The sequence below is a fragment of the Saccopteryx bilineata genome, chromosome 1 (genome assembly GCF_036850765.1).
Source record: "Saccopteryx bilineata isolate mSacBil1 chromosome 1, mSacBil1_pri_phased_curated, whole genome shotgun sequence".
Classification (NCBI taxonomy): Eukaryota; Metazoa; Chordata; class Mammalia; order Chiroptera; family Emballonuridae; genus Saccopteryx; species Saccopteryx bilineata.
The window spans coordinates 372,154,394-372,181,401 of NC_089490.1; the positions used below are offsets into that span (position 1 = coordinate 372,154,394).

At 36.7% G+C, this 27,008-nt stretch overlaps 2 protein-coding genes across 3 annotated transcripts in view; one reads left to right on the forward strand and one right to left on the reverse strand.

Moving 5' to 3' along the window:
* The window catches only part of ANO3 (anoctamin 3), a 251,800-nt gene that overhangs the window by 179,412 nt on the left and 45,380 nt on the right, over positions 1-27,008 (forward strand). The window contains exon 14 of the mRNA XM_066251152.1: positions 4,873-4,933. Coding sequence (XP_066107249.1) covers positions 4,873-4,933 — 61 coding nt within the window. The remainder of the gene's footprint in view (positions 1-4,872; positions 4,934-27,008) is intronic.
* On the reverse strand, positions 4,149-19,087 carry MUC15 (mucin 15, cell surface associated). Of its 2 annotated transcripts, XM_066251153.1 has the most exons (4): positions 18,897-19,081; positions 10,569-11,289; positions 8,258-8,407; positions 4,149-6,377 (listed from the first exon to the last, which is right to left on the reverse strand). In XM_066251153.1, the coding sequence occupies exons 2-4, from the start codon at positions 11,251-11,253 to the stop codon at positions 6,217-6,219; spliced, it is 996 nt and encodes a 331-aa protein (XP_066107250.1). In that variant the 5' UTR covers positions 11,254-11,289; positions 18,897-19,081; the 3' UTR covers positions 4,149-6,216. The 2 variants fall into 2 exon arrangements, with proteins under 2 accessions (XP_066107250.1, XP_066107251.1); XM_066251154.1 differs by lacking the exon at positions 8,258-8,407 and having other exon boundaries at positions 18,897-19,087.

Sequence of the window (27,008 nt, forward strand, 5' to 3'; positions counted from 1 at the left end):
AAAGTTGGCCCTGGCACTGAAGACGGCTGCATGGCCTCTGCCTCAGGCTCTAGAATGACTCCAGCCACAATGGAGCAAGGCCCCAGATGGGTAGAGCATCGACCCCTGGTGGGCATGCCAGGTGGATCCTGATCAGGCGCATGCGGGAGTCTGTCTGCTGCCTCCCCGCTGCTAACTTTGGAAAAATACAAAAAAAAAAAAAAATCGTAATTACTCTTCTTTTATTGAATGGAAATAAACATTCTCTTTTAAAATCAGTTTATGTACTTAAATATACTGATATTTAGAAGTTATTTGATGAGCAATGTCAAAAATAAAGGAGCCAATTTTTACCTAAGAAGCAAGCCAACCAATGTCGCATTATCTAGCTGCATGATCACCTAGCCACATCATCTCAGAATGTGTAAATTTCTTATGGAATCAATCACCACTTGTGATGAGTAGTGAGAAATTAAATCTGCCATATTTATTGGAAAATATGTGTATACATGTAATTATTCCCTTAATAACTTCAAGGATGTGTTTCATGAAAAACAGGTTCCTTCATGTGATATCAATTATATCTAAGTACATTAATGTTTTCTTTGAAGACTATTTTTCTTTCTAATATTTAAAAAAGTGAGAATTGAGAAATTTTTACAATTAAGTAAGTCAGTGATTTTTGCACACTTATTTATGACAATTTATGAAGCACATAAAAAAAACTATTTTGTAATGTTCATCATATGATGAAAACAAAAGTGGTAGGCACTATTCAAATGACCCATGGTAACATTTTTTGCAATGAAATGAAACACCTGAATTAAAAATAAATAAAGAAAAGCATTTGTAACACACTGTCAATCCCCATTATGCTAAAATTTCTTATTTAAAATGAAATCATGTTAGAAGAGTCCTGCATTGTTGTTGTTTTTTTCATATAACCTTTTTTTTTGTATTTTTCTGAGTTTGCAAACGGGGAGGCAGTCAGACAGACTCCCGCATGCGCCCGACCGGGATCCACCCGGCATGCCCACCAGGGGGTGATGCTCTGCCCATCTGGGGCATCGTTCTGTTGCAACCAGAGCCATTCTAGTGCCTGAGGCAGAGGCCACAGAGCCATCCTCAGCGCCCGGGCAAATTTTGCTCCAATGGAGCCTTTGATGCAGGAGGGGAAGAAAGAGACAGAGAGGAAGGAGAGGGGGAGGGGTGGAGAAGCAGATGGACGCTTCTTCTGTGGGCCCTGGCCAGGAATCGAACCAGGGACTCCCGCACACCAGGCTGACGCTCTACCACTGAGCCAACCGGCCAGGGCCATTCATACAATTATAAAAATGACTCAACTCCTGAAGTTAGCTTTATTCATAATAGTTTTTAGATTCTGCTTTTTGTTTTTAACTTGTGCAACAAACATGTATTCAGTACTTAGTATAAACCTCAGTACATATATTGACATTGAGGCTACAACAGAAATAAGACAAGATGGTGTTTCTTCTTTAAGAAACTTCATGCAAGAGTCAGTGTAAGACTATATAAGAATCACCTAGAACATCTGTTATAAAAGACATTTCAGGGCCTCAAGGTTAAGGCTTAGAAATCTGCCTGTTAACAAGCAATTCAGGAAATTCTGATTCCTAGGAGCACATTTTAAAAAGATATTACTTAAATAAGTAATGAGTTAGGGGAGGGGGAGGAACAGTGAAGTTTCTGGAAATGTTTGGTGTAGGGTGTGCCCAGATCCAAAGGCCATGGATGGTTATACAGATTTTTCCCTAAGAATTACCCTCAGGACTGAAGAAATAAGAGAAGCCTGTACTCCAACTTAAATCCTGACTCCATGTCCCATACCCTCTCCCTGAAATAGCCTGGCTCTCAGGGTTGAATATGCCCAAGAAGTGCCTTGTTTTCTTTAGTCCAGAGGGCCTTTAATGGAGCGTAAGTGGCAGTTTCCATAACCTTATTTTATTCTGTACCCATCAAATGATTTTGGAGAGAAATCTAGCAATTACAGCAGAGGAGATACAGACTTTAAGTTTCCAACCTAATAAGAAATTTATCTCCTTAAACAATACCCACATTTATTGATTTCTAGCCACACTCAGTTCTCCAAGAGAAATAAGATGTCAAAGATAATATAAAAGTTGTGCTTAACCACAGCTTTATTTGAGGCTCAGCTTGCTTCCATCTTCAGTAAGTATTCTCTCCACTCACATCAACAATGTTGAATAAAATGTGTGTCCATAGGTCCCCCTATGCATGCATAGAGGCAAGCTATTTTTCTAAAAAAATAATTCATTGCCTTGGCCAGATAACTTAATTGGTCAGAGCATTGTCCTGAAGTGCAGAGGTTGCCAGTTCGATTCCCGGTCAGGACACATACAGGAGCGGCTCAATGTTCCTGTCTCTCTGTCCTTCTCTCTCTCTCTCATTAAAAATCAATAAAATAATATTAAAAGAAAAAAATAATTCATTGCAAATATACATTTGTAGATAAAACAAGTTTATTTTTGCTTTTAGAAAACTCTATTATGTTGCTTTGGGGATTTTTTTGTGATTTAATCTGGAGTTTTTTGAGGAATAGGATAGGAATACTTCCTATTAGGCAGAGTCTTCATTCCCCTTTATTTTCCTGCCACTCACCCACAATCTAACCGGGAGCCGTCCACACTAGACTTGACTCTTCCTTCTCCCTCTCCTCCATTTTCATTCATCAGCATATATTAGTGTCCTAAATGAAGCCCTGAACACCGCAAGCTATAACCACAGGCTCTAATTGCTTTTGCTGTCTCCCATATCATAATACAGCCTGCGCATAATTTCTTAGTGGATCTAACATAGTGATTTTATACTTTTACAGTCATCCTTAGAGTGAGTTCTGAAGTCTCTCCTAACTTCCATCCTAACTTTACCTCCCATTACATATGTGCATTCTCACATTATATGAATATTATATGCATACCATGCAGTGTCACGTGGATGTTTTTCTAAAAAGTGAATATTTTAATTTATTCAGTTAAAAAATGCCTGAGATGTCTAAACCAACTTATCAAGAAAAGAAATTAAAAGCTTTTTCAAAATGTTCCATTAACTATGACACATCATGTTCATGAAACTCAATTTTGTGAAGAATGGTCTTTTATTTGCCACTTCTCTAAAAGCAGGTCTGCTTCTGGAACAGGAGAGAGCCACTCTTTCTTAGTGCCCTTTAAGTCCCCGTTTGAACGGTCTCTGTTCTAACCCTCTAAGGGGCCAGGAAACCATTCCCTGCAGGAGTTCTGTTTATAAGGGAACATAGACAGCTGTTGAGCTGCGGGCAGCAGCAGGTGTCTCTGTGGGATGCCTCTGGAAACAACAAAGCTGGATTTCCCCGCTGGGTGTAATTTCATGAGCTCAGCAGGAGAATTTCTTTATGGTCCTTTTCTCTCCTGTACCTAATATATACTGATGAGAGTTATGAAAACCAATTTCATAACATTTTTATAAATCTCAATTCTTCACAGACATAGAAGGGGAGAACCATATAAGACATTTCCCACTTATCCACAAACCATCAAAATGAGCACATCTTTTGTATAAGGATATTTTCAATGGTGCTACATGACAGGAAAAATGCATCCTGCCTTTATTCTTTAAGTATTGTTTGCTGCGTGTTCCAGGTGTTACAATTAAAATACACATTTCACACCTCCATTAAGCAGCCTGTGAACTGCAGACTGAGCAAAGAAGACATCATTTACTCCCAGTTCCCTGATAATAATGTTCTTTACTCCCTAAATGGCCTCTTTCTCCTGTGAGGTTAGTGCTCCTATTTTCTCTATAGCAGCGGTTCTCAACCTATGGGTCGCGACCCTGGCGGGGGTCAAACGGCCAAAACACAGGAGTCGCCTAAAGCCATCGGAAATACATATTTTATTTAAAAATGTATTGAAATACATATTTTATTTAAAAATGTATTGTATAATTAATATGTATTTTCTGATGGCTTTAGGCGACCCCTGTATTTTGGTTGTTCGGGGGTTGCGACCTACAGGTTGAGAACCACTGCTCTATAGTGTCTATGGTATGTATTTGACTTCCAAATGTATATTGTCTTTACTGTATCCAATTAATTCTCTCTCACTCCCTTATAAATATAGTGGGGGCATTATGCAAAAGAAAAGAAGCAAAGGTAAACTGCATTTACACTTTATTAAAAATCAAACAATTCTTGTAACCCTGAAAATTGTATTCAATAACATCGTATAACTGTACACTGTTCTTTATAAAACTTAAGGAAATGTCTGATTCAGAAACACTTGGACTATAGTCTACATGTGAGTGATTTGTGAAACTTCTGAAAAACAACTTAAGATGAAATTCATTACTTCTTCTAGCTACTACTGGGCCATGGCCCAGTCTAAAAGAATATCAGAGAGTAAGGACATCACTGATATGGAGACACTGAAAGTCCTGCCTCAGTAGTAGAATTCTGCATTTTGCAACTTCTCCAATCCCAGATTTTTGGGATGTTTTGCTAACAAGAAGTCTGACTAAGTATGCCTCAAATAGGGAGCTGACTTCTTACAGTCCACACTGTCGCTTGCCTGTCTGTGGTCCACAAATACTTCCTTGAGATGCTAGCACCATTTCTAAGCAGAAATGAAGATAAAAGAGAATAAAGGGGAGTAGAGAAGAAAAAGGAGAACCTGCAGATCCTTTACTTCTGCCTGTTGAAAAAGACTATCGCATGAAACTATTCCAGGGTCCATGAAATGATCTCATATATTGTATTTACAAACTATAAAGTAATGTGATTACATTGGGGAAAAAAATATAGGACCTAAATTCAAACCACAATCACCGGATTATTATAACCGACAGTGTGACTAATAGTGTTGTTTGTTTCCCACAAAGGTGACCTACTTGTTTGATAATGGAGGGACAGTCTTCTTTGCCATTTTTATGGCAATATGGGGTAAGTATGTTCTTCCATTACTTACTTCCTAGCCTTCATTCCCCGAGGCTAGTGTGTTTCCTCATACACACACACACACACACACACACACACACCACACCATCATAAATCAAGTCAACAGTCTCTTGCTTTGTTTATCCTCTTCACACATTCACTGTTTTCTTGGGAATTTATCTCTTGATCTAATCCTCTAATTCCTAAACCTTCCTGTATGAAAGAGTATTTTTTCCTTCCAATAGCAGATGGAAATTATAAACAAACTGAAATATGCTAGAATACAAAATTAAGCTTCTTGTATTTTCTCTTATGAAACTAATGCTCAGGAAATTTTTTGTTTGCTTAGCATTTCCATTTACCTGTTGTTAACTTTACTCTTTGTATATTGAGAGATGCAGAATTTGTTCCACATATGATTGATTGGTATTGTCTAGGACATAATGAATTCTGTTCTTATCTGTCATCTTAAAACTATAAAAATTATATACAGTTACACTCTTTGACTGACATTTTTCACCACGTTTCTCATTGAGTTTTTAAAATATCCAATTAATTGAATTCCCCATCCTTTGAGATAAAGCAATTACTTTCCCTATTAGGGGCAGCTTTTCTAATATAGCCTTGTTGAACACAAAGTCATTGTCAACATGGAAGCTCCCTATGTGACCTCACATGTGCTAATGCAGAAAAGTAAAATATACTAGACGACAGGTCTCTCACTCCGAGTTCCTAAAATTCCCCAAACAGAAATTCTGTGCCATACAATCTTTCTAGCTTTAAGTCAAAATTTAAAAGAAAATATTTACTTCCAATGTTCCAACAGAATGCCAACTCTGACATATGGCATTAGGATTAGAGAACGGAGTGGTAAAGAGTCAATCCATTAATTATTGTCCAAAAAAAAGTAAAAATGTAGTTTTGGCTCTCCATTTTCATTGAAAGATGTTTTTAAATTAAATTATCAAGTAGAGCCATCAAGGTGAAATCTTTCAGTTACCTGCTTCCGCAATCTTACTAATGATTCCATATTTCTTACAAATAAAAAAAAAATAGACTGAAATCCAAATGACTGTAACTCAATAGATGCTTCAGCAGAGCCAAAAATGGCAGACAGGAAACCTTGTGGATGATTTTTCCTCTTCGTATTTCTGCTGCTAGTTCTTAGGCTTTTCCAGTTCTTCTTGGCACAAGCCACATCACGTCATTCGGCTTTCGGAAGATGGGTCAGTGAAAAGGCCCGGATGTAGGTAAATGCTTGCCAGATGAAGCCTTGTTTTCCTTCGGTTTTATATTGAGGTACGAAGTGGAGGGATGTCATCCATAGGAATGCCGTCACGTGCATTTTCTCGACCTGCCTGCACGGATGCCTCATTCACAGTAGGGTTGTAATAGTTAGCATTCCCAAAACTCACATCATAGGGCTCCGGTGCATTGTCTAATCGCAGAACTAAGAAAGTAACCAAGAAAAGGGATATTATAGTAACAGTTTGAAGGATGTGAACATGCTCAGGCATCTGCCAGACCTGAGGAGTTGTTCTAGGTGAGTTAGTACATCTATCTTTAAATAGGCTTTTCAGATATTAGTTTTGAAATTTTAAATTAGTAGATGTTTTTCAAGCCATATTTCTTTTTTAAAACTAAGAGAACAGTTTAACCTCCAAAATATCTACACTGGTGGACCAAAACGAAAGGAACTAAGGGAAAAATCACAACAAAAGTATAGCAATACTTTGTGTAGTACAGACAAATGTCTCATTGACTTGCACCTTTTGATTTCAGAGCCTTGTCAATAGATTTAGAATTTTTACTTCAGGTGTAAACAATAATTTTTAAAAAGTGAAGAGCATTAATTTTAAAATCAGTATTATTATTCTGCCAAATGTTTTTATATCTCTGTGGTTGAACCATTGAACATGGAGACAGGAGAAACTATTTGTAAAAGTTTGTATTTCTTGCTCATAGATCCAACTTATCCTGTACTTGAATTTTATGACCAATGATGAAGGACTTTTTTCTTTTTCAACAGTCAATTATTATTTCCTCAGTGAGCTTGAATATATTTTCAAATTAAACTTGGCACGCAGGATGTACTTTTAAATGCTAAAGCAGTCACTACTAATTAGATTATTAGTCTAATTATTCAATGAAATATTTTCATATCTTCTCAATTTTGGAACTATCTTTTTACGAACTGGTCTCCCAGGAATCTTAAAGATTTTGAAGAGGTGCCCTCAATCTATCTTGAAAGACTAAAGTAAATGGTGTAATTATGTTGTTTCCTGATGCCTCAATGCACATTTTAACATATATCAATGTAATAGATAAAGCTTGTGTATGTGATAACAGAAAAGAAAATTTATGAAATTTAAAAAATAGAATTGAAACCCCTGCTGTTCAGAATTCTATTCTTTAAGTTTGAAAAATTATACTTTTCCTTTTATATGGATTGCTAGAAACCCATTTTCAAAATTCAGTTAAATTTGTAAGTAGTGGATTTGGTTCTGAAAAGGAGCATATGTCAGTCATGATCTGCAGTAATCAAAAATTAATAAGACTTTATCAGTGGGACCCAGCAAAGTCATTTAACTTTTTTTTATGATAGCATGAGTCCCGTATGTAAACCAAAAAACAGTTGTGATATTTTTTCCCTGAAGTTTAAAAAAAGAGAGGAGTCAAGCATTTGAAGTGATTTAATTTGTGTTCTGAACATTGTATTATATAGATCAATCTCAGTGCTTTATTCTTAGCAGCAACATTTTTTACTGATAGACATTATGGTTCTTTTTCATCACATGAATGGGAAATCCTGAATTAAGGTAAATTGTGACTTGATATAGTCAAATATGGAACTTTAGAAATCCTGTTTTGGAGACTCATTAAAATAATTACTATAGGACTATTAATCTGTAAAACTTTTGAAGAGCTCATTAAAATATGTCTTTGCTCAAACTACTGCTACTAAAAAGTTCAACAGTGGCAATAAATGGCTTTGCAATTACTTGTTAACAAAACTGACCAATATATCTTAATATTATATTATTATCTTCCAATTTTATAGATGTATTTTAGGTTCATGGGTTATTATTTAAACCAATTGTGATGAAATTAGCAAAAGTTTTAAATATTGTAACCTTATTTTTCTCACAAGTGTATTATTATTTTGGTTATGTTATTTGAGAAGCAGAGAGTAGATCAGAATAAATCTTTGGTCTTTTTTCTGTCATAAGAATCTCTGAACTCCTTTTAGATAATGTGGTGACCATTAATAACAATGCTCACTTGATTCAAAGCACTGTGTGCAGGTGAAGTGCTCAATGTAGCATTTACCTGGTTCGTTTCTATCATCATAAAGTCGCCGATGGGAAAATGAGTTTGTTTTTCTTTGTCCACATAACAAGTAGCCAACAAGAGTAAGCAATGAAGCACCCAGAATAGCACCTAAAATGGCCCCAAATACTATTCCTGTACTTCTATTCTCTAGGGGAAAAAAAAGAAAAGATTTACAAACAAGAAATAAAAATAATCATTCAAAGAACATATATATACACATATATGTGGATTTGCTATGTACCACAAAGAATGCTTACCAATATTTTTTTAATTAGATAATGGCGATATTGCATGTTTATATGTGTATGTGTATTTTATGAAGGATTGAGCATTTGGGATATATTGGCCAAATATACTTCCTTATAAAACCAAAGTTTAAATTTTAAATTACCTTGAAATACTTCTAAGTCTTATTTTTATAACTGCTTCATTAGTTATTAACACAAATTAGTACTGAAATATCACGTGTGTGCTCCATTAGGACCTAATTTCTATGTTGAACGCTATATTGTTTTTAGTCAAGTCTGCATCTCCGATGAAATAAATGGTGACATGACCTTTGAGTCTGTTTTATAATAATTGAGAAGTAAAAAGCTAATAGGAGTAAATGGATAATAGAAAATCAATCCACAAAGCTTCAATTGAAAATCACTATAAGGAAAAAGCAGTCTATCCTGGTAAGGATGTTTTCAATGAAACAAGTGACCAAAGCCAGAGCTGGAATACCTTGCACATAAGGGAACATATGTGTAGTTCTGAGTGTAAAAAACCCTAAATTTCACTCCATCATCCTATTACCAGGTACCTTATTTGAAGACTATCAGAAATTAAGACTTACTGTTCCCTGAGCTCATATTTAATGTATTTTAATTTTAATATATTTTTTAAATTTCTTGAGAAGCTTAGTAATTAGGTAGATAAGGGTTCTTATACAGTCTGATTCTCTATGAAACTTTATTTAATTTAAAAGATTAACCTCACACTGGAAAGTTAACCAGAAAATTATTACTAATATAAAAGTGAAGCAAAGTTAGTTTTTTTTTTAATTAAAGAACAATAGTAGGAAAAAGTACTCAGTGCTCTCAATATGTACTTTGAGTTGAGACAGAAGAGAGCTAGTATTTTTTAAATATATTTCTGATGGAATATTAGAGTACATGTGAATGAAATTGATGTTTTAAAATTATAGCTAAAATGAAAATGTATATTCATAGAATCCATTGGTTGCTGAGGTATAGGAAGGACTGGACTGCAGAACTTAAAACTTTTCCTGTACCTTCACAAAGCTTTCAAACAAGGAATTTATATATATCATTAGGTGTTTACAGCATTAATATAAACTATAAATAAGTTGTATTGGAAATTGATGAATTCATAGAAGGGAGAGGGTATTTCTTTTTAAGTTTCAGAGAAACAGGAATATCGTTAGACCTCAAAAAAATAAAACAATGAATTTTCATTAAATATTAGAGATCTTTTTTACTTTATGTTTTAAAGCTTGATGTAATCCCTAAAAATGAAACATAAAAATATCCCCATGACATAATTTTTTTTTGGTATTCACAGCTAATTTCCATTTTATGATGTTCATTAGGTATTAAGCTAAAAATTCAAGAGGATTTCCTTTTGTTGAGTTTATTTACTTTAAAAAAAAATATCAGTGCTCTGTTTTCCTATGGTTGCTATGTGGTATCAGATAACTTATAATTTTATTTATTTCAATTTTAAAAAACCTACAGTTATGTAGTTTTGAAGTTCAGACAGGGGCCGTCAAACTTTTTATAAAATCCGCTCACTTTTGCAGTGCTGGTCAACCTGGTCCCTACCGCCCACTAGTGGGCATTCCAGCTTTCATGGTGGGCCAATGGCAGCACCATTTGGTTGCTCTGCTACCGCCCACCATGAAAGCTAAAATGCCCACTAGTGGGCTAGGTTGACCAGCACTGCAAAAGTAGGCAGTTTTTATAAAAAGTTTGAGGATCCCTGTTAGGGTTCCTATAATTCAGGGGAAATTGTTACACAGTATCTCAAAGCTGTATCGCCACCACAGTCTCTGTTTCTTTTCAGCCTAACCCATTTCTCATTTTGTCCACTGTTTCAGCATTATAGTAATGACTAGAATATGCTGACGTCGGTGCTAAAAATCCCTTCACTATTTCTAATGGATATCATGGCTACCTCTAAAAGTGAGATCCAACTGTGCTACTGCCGTCTCCTCTTTTCTAGTATGACACATTGCTCAGATGTAATGTATATGACCTATTTGGAAATTATTTCACACCAAAAGGTTAAATCTGTTTATATTTACCGTCTTGGGGGTCTGATGTATTTGGAAAGATTTTTGAATTATTGGTGAATTTTAAGGTGGGCTGTAGAGTCGTTTCCTGATAAGGGGTAAATTCCACCAAGCTCTCACTCGTCGTGGCAAGCCATCCATCTGGTTGCATTGTCATGGGGTTCATAGGTGTGCTAGTTGGTGCTGGAGGGAGGGTGCTAACTGTGATGGAACTGTTGTCAGTGTTCATGGTATCACTGGCCAAGGACCAAGTGAATTTTTCTGAAGATCCAGCACTTGTAGCATTGGGAGGTGCTGAGATGGACAGAGAATTTTCGTCTGTTACAGATGAGTTCTGAGGCAGTTGTGAAACAAAGCTGTGGATCGCGGGAGGGCTTTCAGAATATACCTCAGGTGTGGGTGTTGGACTTCTGGAAATGACAGTGGTCAGATTACCTACAGAATCTGTTGTTCCAAGACTTTTATATGATGGATACCATAAAGAGGACTCATTTGCTTTGCGAAGGGTTGTTTCTCTGTTTTCTTGACTTAAGTTGAAATTTGCTTTACTTTTCCAAACATATTCTTTTGCCATCTTTTTTAAGTCTTCAGCAAAGTTTTGTGTGGCATTTATTTCCAGACTTTTTTTCCCATGGCTTACAAATAGTAGTAAACTAAACAAGGTTGAAATCAACAGAATTTGAGCTGAGTTCAACATTGTAGACTTCTTTGGTATTAGTGATTTTCAAAAAATCTGAAATAAAATAACAACCATTTGAATTATTAAAGATCTATATTTTTAAAATGTTAAAATCTGAGATATAATGTTGAGATAATACCATAATCTTAATTCCAAAAGTTTGTTTTCTTGCAATTACATAGTAATACTGGAATAACTGAGTTTTATATTCTGTATATATATTTTTTTGTCCTCTAAGGAAATACCAAGCAGACCCACTATTCTACTCTTCAAAGATTATTTAGCTTGCAACAAGTTAAAAATACACACACACACACACACACATTATATTTGAATTGCTAAGTAAATTTTTTAAAAATACTATAAATACAGTGTGGTCAAAAGTTGGTTTACAATTGTAAGTATTAAAACCAGATTTTCTTGGCCCTGGCCGGTTGGCTCAGTGGTAGAGCACCGGCCTGGCATGCAGAAGTCCCGGGTTCGATTCCCGGCCAGGGCACACAGGAGAAGCGCCCATCTGCTTCTCCACCCCTCCTCCTCTCCTTCCTCTCTGTCTCTCTATTCCCCTCCCGCAGCCGAGGCTCCACTGGAGCAAAGATGGCCTGGTCACTGGGGATAGCTTCTCAGCCTCTGCCCCAGGCGCTAGAGTGGCTCTGGTCGCGTCAGAGCGACACCCCGGAGGGGCAGACCATCGCCCCCTGGTGGGTAGAGCGTCGCCCCCTGGTGGGCGTGCCGGGTGGATCCCAGTCGGGCACATGCGAGAGTCTGTCTGATTGTCTCTCCCTGTTTCCGGCTTCAGAAAAATACAGAAAAAAAACAGATTTTCTTGTATTATTACTTATTAATTATTGCATTATTTTCCATATTGAAAACCATAAACCCATTTTTGCCCCACCCTGTCTACTGAGTGTAAAGCTAGCTGATTTCTTCGACCTGTTTAGAAAAACATGTTCTTTATAGAGATGCAATTTGAAATAATATGAAAATGATGTTACTGAATATAGACTACATGTACCGCTTCAAACTGATTCAGTTAGAGACCTGATTTGAAAATATTTTTTATACCTAACTTGAGTTATTTGAATTTGAATTTAACATCACTTTTAAAAAATATTTTTTATGATGTCCTTCGTTCTAATAATTTCAAATTAGAGATATTCAGAAAGACTTTTAGATGTTAGGATACTTTTTAACTATATATTTCTTTACTGCATTAATGAAGGATCTGGTTGGGAGTGAGTGCGTGCAGAAAAAATTACCTAGATAGTGGCAGAGTTGGGGGTTTGAAACCGTGGTCCTGACCTCCAATCCAGGCACAATATTTTGCTTAGGTGTGAAAGTGCTACAAATTCATAGATAGCAGGACATGAAGGGAAAGATTTTGAAATTGGACTTATATTAAAATTCTAACTTCTGTCACGAATAACATGAAAAACAATCATTACTTATAACAAGCAATTACTTTATCATCATCATCATCATTATAATTATACTGACTTCACATTGTTGTTCTAAAGACTAAATGAAATTATTCAAGTAGAAGTCCTCTAAACCAGTGGTCCCCAACCTTTTTTGGGCCACAACCAGTTTAATGTCAGAAAATATTTTCACGGACCGGCCTTTAGGGTGGGATGGATAAATGTATCACGTGACCGAGACAAGCGTCAAGAGTGAGTCTTAGACGGATGTAACAGAGGGAATCTGGTCATTTTTAAAAAATAAAACATCATTCAGATTTAAATATAAATAAAACGGAAATAATGTAAGTTATTTATTCTTTCTCTGCGGACCGGTACCAAATGGCCCACGGACCTGTGCCAGTCCACGGCCCCGGGGGTTGGGGACCACTGCTCTAAACAATACCTGGCCTAAAGTAAGCAGTTAATAGACATTAAATTCCATTTGTTATTAAAATACAATATTTCTGTATGTGTCTTACACTTTCCAAAGCCTACAATATCATCTCCCTTGATCACCACAATGATCCCTTAAGACAAAAAGAACAGCTTGTATTATCCCAGTTTGGCAGAAGAAGAACCTGAGGTTCAGAGTAGCTAAGAATGGGGGCTAGTAAATGAAAGAGGAAACACTGAATGGCAAGTCTACTGACCCAACTTAATTAGGTGCTATAATTTAAAGTGTTTTTCACTGAAAAAGTTATTTTTTAAAAATGTGTTAGATTATTTCTCTTCAAACAATAAAGTCTGGCCTGACCAGGTGGTGGCACAGTGGATAGAGCTTCGGACTGGGATGTGGAGGACCCAGGTTCGAGACCCTGAGGTCGCCAGCTTGAACGCAGGCTCATCTGGGTTTGAGCAAGGCTCACCAGCTTGAGCCCAAAGTCTCTGGCTCGAGCAAAGGGTCACTCGGTCTGCTGTAGCCCCCGGTCAAGGCACATTTGAGAAATCGATCAGTGAACAACTAAGGAGCCGCAACAAAGAATTGATGCTTCTCATCTCTCTCCATTCCTGTCTGTCCCTATCTGTCTCTCTCTCTGACTCTCCCTCTGTATCTGCCACACACACACACACACACAAAACCCAATAAAGTCTAAAAACTGATTTTATATTCTTTGAATTTAACCTTTGAGCTTATTTTTTACTAAAAGCCTCCAGGATGGCTGTGATGAGAAAAAGGAAGAGGGTTACTGCTATTATTTATCTCCAACATTACCAGCTATTTTTGAAAAGCTCTCCCAGAAACTTTTGCAAATATTTCTAACCTTGATGATTTTTTATTAGGATCTGAGGAGCTTCTAAATATCCCCTATTGTTATCTTTTGGTTTTAAAGGTCACCCACCTTGCTTATTGATTTCTTACATAGTGCTACAATTTAAATATACCTATAATACATCTTGATATACACTTATTTCTTCAAAAGCTTTTAGCAAGCAGTCCAAACTTATAGATTCCTGAGGTTTCAAGCTATAATATCTCCCTTTCCCTATACTTTTCACTTAAGAAAACCCTATTTAAAACACAAGGCAGGTAGACATATGACAACATTTGCAAGGGCATTATTTATGTCTACTACTTAAACATTTATCCATGAAGGTTGGTTAATAAATTGTGTAATATTCATTCATGGAAATAAACAAACTAGAGCTAAATACAAAATTATGGGTGGTTATCACGAATATAATGCAAAGCTTAAAATGCCAGTTATACTGGTGATTCTATGTATATAAAGTTTAAAAAAAGGCAAAAACAAACAAAAAAAACTAGAATGTGAGAAGTCAGGAAAGTGTTCACCTATGGGGAAGAAGAAGCCAATATTGATTGGGTAGGCTTGGAAAGGGCTTCTCTATGCTCACAATATTCTGTTTCTTCAACTGGTAGGCATTACACAGGTGTTTGTGTTTGTGACAATTCTGTTTATTTATTGTATATTTCATTCACTTTTTTGTCATAACCAAGAAAATTAATTTAGGTCCTAAAAATTGTTAACATAACTGGAAAATATTACTATTAAACACTTATTATATCAGATGTTTTGCATTTTTTCTCATTTAATTCTTATTAAAACCAATCACTAAGTTGAAAGGACTATTAATTATATTTTACAGGTGATTCAATAAGGCAAAAAAATGTAAATAATGTGTCCAACGACACACAACTGGAGACACACAACTAAAGAGATAGGATTAGGCCTGACCAGGCGGTGGCGCAGTGGATAGAGCGTCGGACTGGGATGCGGAAGTACCCAGGTTCGAGACTCCGAGGTCGCGCGCGGGCTCATCTGGCTTGAGCAAAGAGCTCGCCAGCTTGGACCCAAGGTCGCTGGCTCCAGCAAGGGGTTGCTCGGTCTGCTGAAGGCCCACGGTCAAGGCACATGTGAGAAAGCAATCAATGAACAACTAGGAAGTCGCAATGCGCAACGAGAAACTGATGATTGATGCTTCTCATCTCTCTCTGTTCCTGTCTGTCCCTGTCTATCTCTGCCTCTGTAAAAAAAAAAAAAAAAAAAAAAAAAAAAAAAAAAAAAAAAAAAAAAAAAAAAAAAAAAAGAGATAGGATTAGTTAAGATTCAGACCTCGGCATTAAAAATACTAATCACTTGTCTATGTACCAAAAGTCACAAAGGAATATGGAAAATTACAGCAATTTATAATCTTTTTTAAACACTGGAAAAATAGGACCTTCTTCACAGTACCTCTTAAACACACAAAATACACTTTTATCCTAACATAAGAAAATTCTAACAATTTTCTCTGTGGTTTTTAGATGGATACCTTTATCATGTGATTTATAGATTAACATTAACAAAACACAAGTGATTGCCCTAGGACCTATGTTAGTTCACCATTTCGTTAAAGGGATGTCTCACCTAGCACATTTAAAACACTCCCATGTACCGTTTTCGAAACACCCTTCTCCTGTGAACTCTGTCAGATTTGTGGAGAACATTATATCCTTTTTCATTATCTACTGCCAGTGATCTGATTTGTTTCTGAGTTGTACTTGGCCATCAGTCTTATCATTATTATGCAATATGATTTGCTTTGCCTCTACCTGCACTGTCTGGTTATTTTCTCTTCTTAATGAGGTGGTCACTAGAGGGGGAAAGAGGTCCCTTGGCTGTTCTTCTAACTTTCTTATAACATTACATGGTGAGCATGGCATTGAGCTTCTGTTCCCTTCCCCTAATAGGAATCCACACGTGAAGAGTCTACAGAGTGAGTTTGTTGTCCTTGTTCTCCTTTGCCTGTAACATTGAACCACCAAGGGGCTCTCTCGACTGCTCTCCCAGTTTTTGATTGCAAAGTGAAAACCTAAGGTATTAATACCTCAAATGAGCCACGTATTCTATTACTGCCTATAATTTATGTCCAGGGAAAAGAAAGGGCAAAGGATAAGATCTGATGCTGTGAATACTATGTGCAATATATTCTTAAATTAATAAATTTGACCTGACCTGTGGTGTTGCAACGGATAAAAGCATTGACCTGGAATGCTGAGGTCCCTGTTTCGAAACCCGGGCTTGCCTGGTCAAACATATGGGAGTTAATGCTTCCTGCTCCTCCCCCTTTTTCTCTTTCTTTTTCTTCTCTCTTTCCTCTCTTAAGAAAAAATTAGTAGAGTGGGGGGGGGGGGTAAGGCTTTTGTGAATATTGATTTATTCCTGTTGTCCAGGTGTGGCAGCGGCAGACAGCTTTGCTTCTGTTCCTTGGCTTCTAAGAGAACCACATTACACTTCTTCCTCGGGTCTCTTTCCCTTAAAGGGATAGAAGCAGCCAGGAATGGAAAGCCCTGTACCTCTACTGGAGCAAAGACTAAGCAGCTTTACTTAAGTTCAGTCCCATTCTGAATTGAATAAAGCAGCAAAGGTTAATGAAGGTGGTGCCGAGGCTCCAGAGGCAATGTAATGAAAATGCATTATTTTTCTTTGCACTTTCCTCTCAGCTGATTTCCATCTTAGAGTTCAGCTATGTGGACTGTGTTGTGTACTTGTTACGTAAAGCTAAGTTATGCTGGGTGATGGATGGCATGCTTGTGTGTGCCCAAGTTTATCTGTCAGCCAGGTGCAGCGTAGAGGGAGACAGAAGGGGGGATAAAGAAAAGTGAAGTTGCAGTGGGAGAGGACATCAGGACAGCCAAGCAAGTCGCATCATTTCCCCTCCTGGTTGTTGCCCCTTCTTGCCCCTAAGCAGAAACTCCGAAGAGGAATTATGCAGGTGTAACATAGGAACAAAGCTGAGGTCATTACAAACTCCACACTTCTAAGATTAAAATTATCATAAGAGAAATAGAAAAAGAGAATCCCCATCTACTCTGACAGCTTAAACACAGATTCTAAACCTTTCTGTATATAAATGTTTCTATTGTATCTAGTATTTAACAACTTGCCAAATATACTTTCAGACAGTGTGTTTCACTGTTTTTTTGATAATTCCTTTACATAGAGAAAATGAACACTATTTTCTCCCTTTCTTTGGTGTTGGCACTAAAAAGTGGTTTCACGTTACTACTTTTGCAGGGAGGGATGCAAGAGGTGGTAAGAGAGAAAAAAAAATGTGGCCATTATGGGAAGCAATTCCACAATCTCTGTAGATAATTTTGCTTTTCCTTAAATGGAGTAAGTCATTATTCTGCCCAGCTTCCCTGTTCTGACTGAGTCATAACCATTTTGTACGATCCTTGGAAAACAAGGAGTTATTCTGTTTTGTGTCAGGTCATCAATGCAGGCAAGGGAAGAGAAATGCTAGTCATTCTAAACTCAATCAAAACCAGAAATTTAAAATAAAAACATTAGTTTAGGTACAAGAGGGGATAATATAAAAACATGTTTTTGTAGTGAAATAACTAAAGAGTATATTCTGTGCTACTTTTCTCTGTTGCTTTTGATCACTTTTTGTTAATAGATCTCAGGCTACAGAGTAAGACAGATGGGTTTTGTTTGTCTTTGTCATAGGAAACTCAGTCTGACAGGTAGCCAATGTCCCAGGCAGACTGAGTGTTACTACGAGTGGCTTTTCCAATCTTGGGCAGTATTTTGCTTTGCCTAAATGAAGGAACCACAGTAAATGAAAACGTAAGGACTTATGTCTCTGTAAATGCCTCTTTTATGGAGGTTTAAAAAGGGTGAGAAGATTTAATTAAATGTAAAGTCAAGCTATACCTGACAGTCATAGGCATATCAGTTTACTTTTACTTTCTTCAAAATGAAAGAAAGAAGAAAAAAAAAACATGACTTTTCTTCAGAAAAAAAGTTTCAAAAGTTTATCCACATCATTTTAATTTAAAGACTCAAGTATGCATAAATCCAGAAAAATATATAGAATGTCATACTCCCCACCAACTTTGGTATTCTCAGCCATAAACCTCAATACTGAAATAATTATATGAAAGAGTGTCATGCTTAGAAAGAGAAACTGTGCCTCCAACAGAAATATTCTGGACCTAAATTCCAAAGCATGGGCTTTTCAGCCTTCTGTCAAGTTTCACTGTCTATAGAAAATGCCTCTATGAATCTATTAGAGAATGTAGAGAATGGGTGAACAGTAAACCAACATTGATTTTAAGAAACTGTGTTTACATCTTTGTTCCATGGGCTGTCTTCTGTAACAACTGACTGAGCCTCTAGATTTCCAGTGAGTGGTAGACATGTGTATACACCATGCTAAATAAAATTATATACACAACATTTTGCCAGATTTTTTAAAGAAGTCTCTGGGAATATAATGCATTGTATGATAAGACTGTATTTAAAAAACCCACTATGTTCTAATATTTTAACAACCACCTTGAAGCCAATGTGCATAATTTAAATTAAATATTCCATTTATATTCATGCTGCCTTCTTCACTTGAAATGTTTTGAAACTTTTACTGAGATGTGACCTAACGAAATGCTCTCATAGTCACGTAGGTTTTAAGTAAGGTATTTATTTTACCTCTTCATCTGGTTTCATCATCTAGGAAATTTGGCAGTCATTCTGAAAATTACCTCAACGTAAGTGCTTATTTGGAAGGTAGTTACTTAATGAAATAACTACCTATCCTTACAATGGTCTTTGTGGCCACTTCCCAGACTGTCTTGTCAAAAGTTGAGCCCACTTTGAATCTGTTTGGAAAATCAATGAAAGACAGGGGCAGACAGACAGACACAGGGTTGGGGAGGGGGGTGAATCCTCTGTAACCCAACACCCAGCATACACTTACCTTCAGGTCTACGAGGTGTTTACAAACAGGAACTGAAATACCACCGCTTTCTTGAGTAAAGCAGTCTGCTTTGCATTAGAGAAAGCAGCTGGGTTAAGTGTAACGACGTCCCGCTGAGCAGGAGAGTGGCAGAGAAAGAAAATTAGGTGGAGCTGGCTGTCCCTTGCTTGTGTAATACTGCACCCAGGAACCTGACTGACCTGCTTCTCAGCTGTCGGCATGAAGCTACCACCTCATTCAGGCCTTTAAAAAAAATTAGTCCAACCCTCCAGCTTTCATAGGTCTGTTGTTTTGACTTAAGTGGTGGCAAAAACAAGGGGCATTTATTTCTTTCCCTGAGTGGATAAAGGACAAAAGACTTTGGAAACATCCCTGGCGCAGCAAGAATTTCTGACACGCTCTGGGTTCCCACTTTGCGGGTGAGGAAACCCAAATGAGACACACCCTACATCTGTTGCTGTGTGCCCGCCCGCGTGCTGTTCCCCTGACTCAGAAACAAGTCTTTCCCATCGTCGGATGTGCTATTTGTGTGTTACCTGAATGGGGATAATGTCATAGGGTGCACTGGAATCAGTTGTTATAGAAAGTGACAAGCATCACAACACCAATTAATGTTCAGTGGGATTCTTGCTTGGGAAAGCTGCAAGCTTTCAGTTAGAAATAATCACCAGGGTTGCGATGGGCTTTCTTGCTGACTTTCAGAAGTTTGGGGAGTCACTGGGGCCTGTCTCAAAATGGCCACACGATCCTGAGGGGTCCTGGGAGCTTTCTCAAATAAGAACATATCCTGTGTTCTCTTTCGCTCTGACTCTCAGGTTAGAAGCTGGAGTGTTTCAGAAGTGCCCAGGTAATGCTTTATTAAGTACTAGAGTTGAATAACAACCTGGCATGCTTCCTTCACTTCCTTTCACGGCTTATGAAAGGGAGTAGAGTGAAACTGCACTTTCTGGGATATTCTGCACATCAATATTTGGGAGCTGGCGCCAAGCTCTGTTCAGCTCAGTATGCCTGAGGTCCATGCTTAGTTTCTGTTGTGCAAGGAGATAGGTTTCCAATTGCTGAGAGAGAAAATGAAACTTTAGCTGAGGTTCAGGAGCTTCAAGCTGAATGCAAAGAATCTGCCCAGTTAATTGGCCCTAGCAAAGAACAAGGTAATTCTATAGTTTTCAATTTTCGGAAGCCCAAAGGCCCCTTTAGAGTTTGATTATAAATTAAGCCAACCCCTTAAAAGGAAAAAAAAAAAAGACATGTTCACTCAAAGTATACTTAAGCTGTATCTGTACTGGTATGAAGAAAAACAAGTTAAATTTAATAAAACAACTGGTTGCTAAGCAATGGCTTAATAGAATGCAATTGGTTGTTTTCAGATTAGTCAGTTACTAGGAAAAAATCCAACTGAAAAAAAAATTATATCCATACTTAGAGACCTGGACGTGACTTGGCAAGATTGAGTGTACCATAATCTTAGGAATATTTTTAGATATAGGCATGAATATCATTATCATTTTCTGTCTTTTTTTTTCTGTGACGGAGACAGAGAGAGAGAGAGAGACAGACAGAGAGAGGACATATAGGGACAGACAGACAGGAAGGGAGAGAGATGAGAAGATGAGAAGCATCAATTTTTTTATTGCAGCACCTTCGTTGTTCATTGATTGCTTTCTCATATGTGCCTTGACCGGGGAGCTATAGCCGAGCCAGTGACCCCTTGCTCCAGCCAGTGACCCTGGCCTCAAGCCAATGACCTTGGCCTTCACGCCAGTGACCTTTAAGCTCAAGTAAGCAACCACGGGGTCATGCCTATGATCCCACGCTCAAGCTCAAGCTGGTGAGCTCACACTCAAGCCAGTAGCCTTAGGGTTTTGGGGTTTTGAACCTGCATCCTCTGCATCCTAGTCTGACAATCTATCCACTGTGCCACTGCCTGGTCAGGCTCATTATTATTTTCTGACTTGACCATTAATTATGGCCTATAATGAGCATGGACATTACAAGGCATTTTTGCTATAGTTCTCACTTTTTCACTGCCAGTAGAGCCAAAGCTCATCTTCCGTGGCCCTCTTGTCTGAAGATTCCAGCTATGGCCTCAGAATTCTTTTCATCATTGCCCTCTTGACCCCAGAGATAGACCCTGTCTACTCTCCTTGTCATGAACACACTGGAAGTTATAAATGTAAACTAGGAATTTAATGCCTTAAGTTATTACTTTGCTCACTTAGTTGTGATCAGAAACCTTTGTGAAATCACATGATTTGGAGTTCAAAAGTAATTTCTTGGCAAACAAAAGAGTCTCACTGAAATACATTTCCAGGTATAAGCCTTGTTCTAGGAAAACCCAATCCCAGGTAGGACCTTGTTTCTCCAGAGTAACTCAATAGATAGGGCCAATTTCCTGACAATTTCATCGACCAACCCAGCTGTGATGACACATAGTATGATGTTTACATAATTTTTTGTCCTTACCTACTATGGTACTTTTCATCTGGCACTCACCAATGCTTTACACCCACTGATTGAGTCTCACAATGCATATTGGAAGAAGAAACATGTCTTTGTCTGAAATGGTGGCACCACATACAAAGTGGTTTTCCAGAACATGAAATCACATTATTGTCACTTGTCAGTCACTCGTCTGAAAATAGAACCAGAGTAGCTTGGGACCATGTCTCAAAATCAAAACATTACGCTAGATTTAAAGTGATATTTTTTGTTTTATTTTCTTTAGGAGAGTTCAATGATATTTGTTATAAACACAATGGAAATGGATGACTAGGACATTTTTTTAGGGATGATATAGTTGTCAATATTCTATTAGAAGAGAAATAACTGTAGAGGGATCATTCTCATGAATGCTTATAGTTGTTTAACATACAAGCTTATTTTTTCCCATTAAGTCGTGGTGTTATAATATGGTCTTCTTCATTTAAATATAACTTTATGGAAAAGTTAAAAACTCCATTTTAATGCTAAGGTCTTTCTAGAACAATGTCCTTTACTAAGTAGAAGTTGTGACATAATATACACATATATGCGTGGGTGCATACTTACATGCATACTACACAAATAGAGAACTAAGTAAATCTGATAAATCACATAAAACTTTAAATCAGGCATAGTTCAAGGAAGTGAATGACATAACTATTACAAAACCTGCTGCATTCCTATCAACACATTTATGTTAGTGTTTTCTCAGTGAATACCTTTGCAAAGATAAAAAACTAAAATAAAGTTAATGTTGAAACCTACCTCATTGCAGTAAGCCTGAGTCAATTGGAAAACAAACATGATAAACTTAAGAGATATTTTTTATAATAAAATCTTAGATTTTATGTTTAATATTCACTCAATTTTGGAAGAGTTTCTATTGTTTTATTATTAATTATAATGATAACTCAGTCAAAATTGGTTTTTTTCCATGCCTCATGTTCATAAGAGATTTTTAAAATATATTTAATTTTATATTCTTTGTTGTTTCAGAGAAGTATGACAAGATAATCAACACTTTCAGACATCATTATAAAGAATAATAGTCTGAGGTAGAAATGGAATGGAAATAAATATAAAGACTCATCTTCTCTCTTTTCCCTGCATTGATTTCCCCGGAGCACGAAGCTGCCAGCCAGCATACCCTATCTTATTTATTTTTGTACTTTATTGTTCCTTTACTAGAAAGCTCATGAAAGCCAAAGCATTTTTGTTTGCTTTGTTCAATGCTTTATCCACAGAGCTAGAATAATATCTGTCAAAGACTAAATGCTCACTAAGTGTATAAATTAATAAATAAATGAGTGAAAGGTTATAGGAAAAAATAACTATATTTAACGATAGTGATAAAAAGTGAATATACTAAAGAGAAGACATCTGCTAGTTCACTTTTCTTCTACCTAGAATATTCTAATTGTTAGCTCATGCAGATCTGAAATCTACTTTTTTTTTTCACTTGCAGATAGCCCTTGGATATATTTATGTGATTGGACATATAGATCTTGTGCCAGTTGCCTTTAGTGGGTGATAAGAGATGAGAGCTAGTTCATAAGAAGACCTCATTTTAGCTAGAGGTGCATAAATCTTTTGTTACAGAAGGTGAGAAAAAAAAGACAGTGAACATAAGTGTAGATAAGTGAATAGATATAGTTTGGGTGGATGCTTTCTTTTGAATATTTTATTTTTAACGATGAGGTAGGCAACAAAGTTGCAACTAGAGAGAATGGTTGTAGGGACTGGATATTAAAAAAAGGCGATGACAGCATGGCAGACTCAAAGATCCACTGAAATAAATTTAAAATAAGACAAGTCACTCAGCATAGCTGTGCTTTTCTTCAGCAGTGTTAATGTTCATTGTAGATAGAGTATTGTTTTTAACTAAGGTCATATTCAATCTATGGGTTCATGACAAACTGAGACCAGAGTTTGAGAGTTGAGGGCATATACAATTGAGTGAATATAATGATTGACCATCAGGATACATAAAGAAATGAAGGTATGAAGGGAGGAAAGGACAGTGAAAATATGATGGGATAGTAGATTAAAAATCTGGGTCAGAAGATTGTGCTTGGAGTTCAGAGGGAGTGAGCTAGAAGGATGGAGGGGATAATTGGAGACTGTGGGTGGTCTGCAGTTATTGATCAATAGGATACCATGGAAGTACATTGAGTGATGTAGAGTAAGAGAAATAACTGAGAGTAGAGAGTAAAGAAACAAGAAGCCATGGTCCTAGAAAGATTATCCACATATACTTTAATTTGCAAGAATTATATTGGCAGTCATGTTGGTAAGAGTTACCCTAAACCAAGAGTTTCAAAAATCTTTAGAGAAGTTGAGAGAAGAGTCCCCAGATAGTGCTAGATGACCTCCACAAGAAGAGATAGTAGGATGTATGGATTGATAGTGTGAGACTCAAATCTGTGAATCTTTAAACAGAGAGAAAAAATGGTCTTGAAGCATCAAAGAAGAACAAGAAATTCACTACCTCATCTTTAGTACCTATTGGTGTGGGAGACAGCCATCACCTGAGAATGCCACATGGGGAGTGGGGCTACAGGGGCATCCCAGGTTCCAGAAGGTGAAGGTGGCATAGAAGACTTTTCTGTTGATTACTTTGAAATGAGAAGGACATAGTGAAACTCTCAAAGAGTTGGGAAAGAGTAGTTGTTCACAAAGGCAATCCCCATTTCCCTAGAACTAGAGGATTAAAATCTGAAGGTTAAGGACTAATGTGAAAATTCTGGTCTTCCTGAAGTAACTGATATGAGTACTGTTATAGAGCATAGTGGTTTTGTCCCGGTGAACGCAAATAGAAGTGAGACAGGACAGAAAGGTGTTTGTGTGTAGAATTTGGGTATGGGAACATCTAACCAAGTTGGAGAGTTCTGGGCTTCCTCTGGGCTTCTTCATGGGTGAGTTCTGAAGTGAAACCTCTTATTCCTAACACCCAAAACAACTTTGCAACCCTGCAGGCAGCATCCTGCTAAGAAATAATACTGCTTCTTTTAGCACGATGGTCTGTTGTGTGGCAATACCACACAATGATTCATTCCTGTATGATGAAGTATACTGTTATGTTTCCTTATTTTAGAATCCTCATTTAATTATAGTGTCTAACCTCTTTAGATTATGGTTGCCCAATTTATCATCTATGTAATCTATGTTTACAGGGCACTAATTAAAGGTACAACCAGGCATAAATATAACAAATGGCAAAGCAGGCAGATTGATAATATTATAACTTACTTTTCTATTTATTAATGCTTTCTAAAAGTATATGTCAAGTCAGATAATTAGAAAATTCTAGCATCTCTAATTTGTTTATTTCTGGTTAGGAATGTTATAATAACAAAAAAAAAAAACAATCTCAGCAGCAACAGCACAGAGTTTATTTGCTAAGTGTCCTCAGCACTGAGCCATGACCTGGACCCAGAGGCAGGGTGAAGGTAGAATGAAATGCCTACGCTAGGTCTGTGCACTGTGAAAAAAAGCCTTGATTTGTACCAGGGCTCAAAACTGGGCAGAAGAAAAAAAAAACTTTTTCATTCTCGACCTGAAGAGGATTTGAAATCATGTTCACGGGCAACAAATAACAATGCCAAGTGGCTTTCATATTTACCTAAGGGATTATAAACATCTTATACACTTCGTAGAGAACAATGAAAATGTTGTTTTTAACTAAGTTGAGAGTTGCTGGAAGCTCTTAGCCACAAAAAAGAAAAGAAAAAATTTTTGTGCTGAATCCAAACAGAATCTTTAAAAAGAATACCCGGGTTGTTGTAAATCTCCTTCTTTGAATAAATATTTTAAACCAGTAATCTGCCTTAGAAGACAGAGTGACCTGGGTTAAAATCGAGTTCATTTGGAGACAGGCTCATCATACCTGAACTGTGATGTTATTACCAGGAATATAGCAAAAAAATTATTTCTTGTTCATGGAGCTGTTGTGAGGTTAAAGAGTAAACATGTAAAATATTTAATATAATGTGGCTGCATCATGTGTGTGCTTGATGCATTATAGCTGTTCATGGGAAGAAACACCCAATGTTAGAGACTCTCTTTAAGAAAAAAATACAAACTTATGAATAAAAAATAAGGTGCAAAAGTAACTAGATGTGATGCCTGACCTGTGGTGGCGCAGTGGATAAAGCGTCAACCTGGAAATGCTGAGGTCGCCGGTTCGAAACCCTGGGCTTGCCTGGTCAAGGCACATATGGGAGTTGATGTTTCCAGCTCCTCCCCCCTTCTCTCTCTCTGTCTCTCCTCTCTCTCTCTCTGTCTCTCCCTCTCCTCTCTCTAAAAAAAAAAAAAAAAAAAGAATAAATAAATAAATAAATAAATAAAAGAACTTAAAAAAAAAGTAACTAGATGTGAAAAATCCAAATTTACCAATTTTAAAAAGTTCTAAGTATAAAAATTCAAAATCCAGAAAAGTAACAATATCTTCATTAATTAATTTCCTGACACATTGTGGTCATGTTTTTAGCCAACATTTCTCTCTACATTTTATTACCTCTACATATTATGTTAAAAAATATTTCATAAAAAATATAGAAAAGTAATTGCCTTTTCTTCTAGCACAGTTTGTTAAAGGTTATTTCTTGTTATTGATATTTCTGAAAAGTTTATTTCACCATCATGATTTATTATTGGTAATGTCATGTGCACTTTTAAATTTGGGAAAGTTTCTATTGTGTTCCAATGAATTGAAATTTGTTTTTGAAATACTTTTCCAAAGAGTAGTTTCTGGCTCTGCATGTTTCAGGTTGTATTTCTTTTCCACTGTCAGTGCTAAATACCACCGGACATGTGCATCTCACCGTACAGTTCCTGACATGGCAACTGAGAGCCAGCATATGCACTGTTGGAAGTGTCCTCAGAACCCATTCTTATATTAGCATATTTAGCAGTAATTGAACCACACGAGGAAGTGTCAGAAAACCCTTTAAATATATCCTACTAAACCTAAACCTAAATTAACTGTCCCCCTGACTCAACATTCTATTAATCAACTGTCAAAAAACATTCAGAGTCACTCTACCACCCAGTATTAGGCAAGACAGAGATTCTGGGTGTTAACAGGGAACTTTAGAGAAATCCAAATTATAAATATAAGTAATTTAATTATTCTTTGACTAATTCAGAGTTTGCTTAAAGTGTGGACCAAGAAGCATTATGTTTGTCTCTGTATGTTGTCTCCATGAAAAATCAGATGTCATAGTCTAATTAAAGAAAAATATTTTCAAACAATTAAGTTATAAGCATGTAATAAAATTTTAGTACTTATATCGCAAAACAAGAAAAAAATTCTCTGAAATACCAGTACAAAGATTTCTGTCTTGGTAGAGACATTTATAAGAAAAGAGACTGGTTAGTAATTATTTTTAGACTTAAAAAAAACATCAGTTCAGGACTTTAGATATGATGGGCCACCAGTGGGAGGATCAGAAACTGACCTCCCAGAAGTTCTCAGTCTCATTTAAATCTCTTAGAATTTTGCTTAAACATTTTCCTCTTTGCAGAAATGTATTGTAAATTATCTAACTGAAAAAGCTCTATCCCAAATCATATTTGGAATACTTTTTCCTTTGTCATGGAAAAGAGGTCTGGGTTTGAATTTCAGCCAAG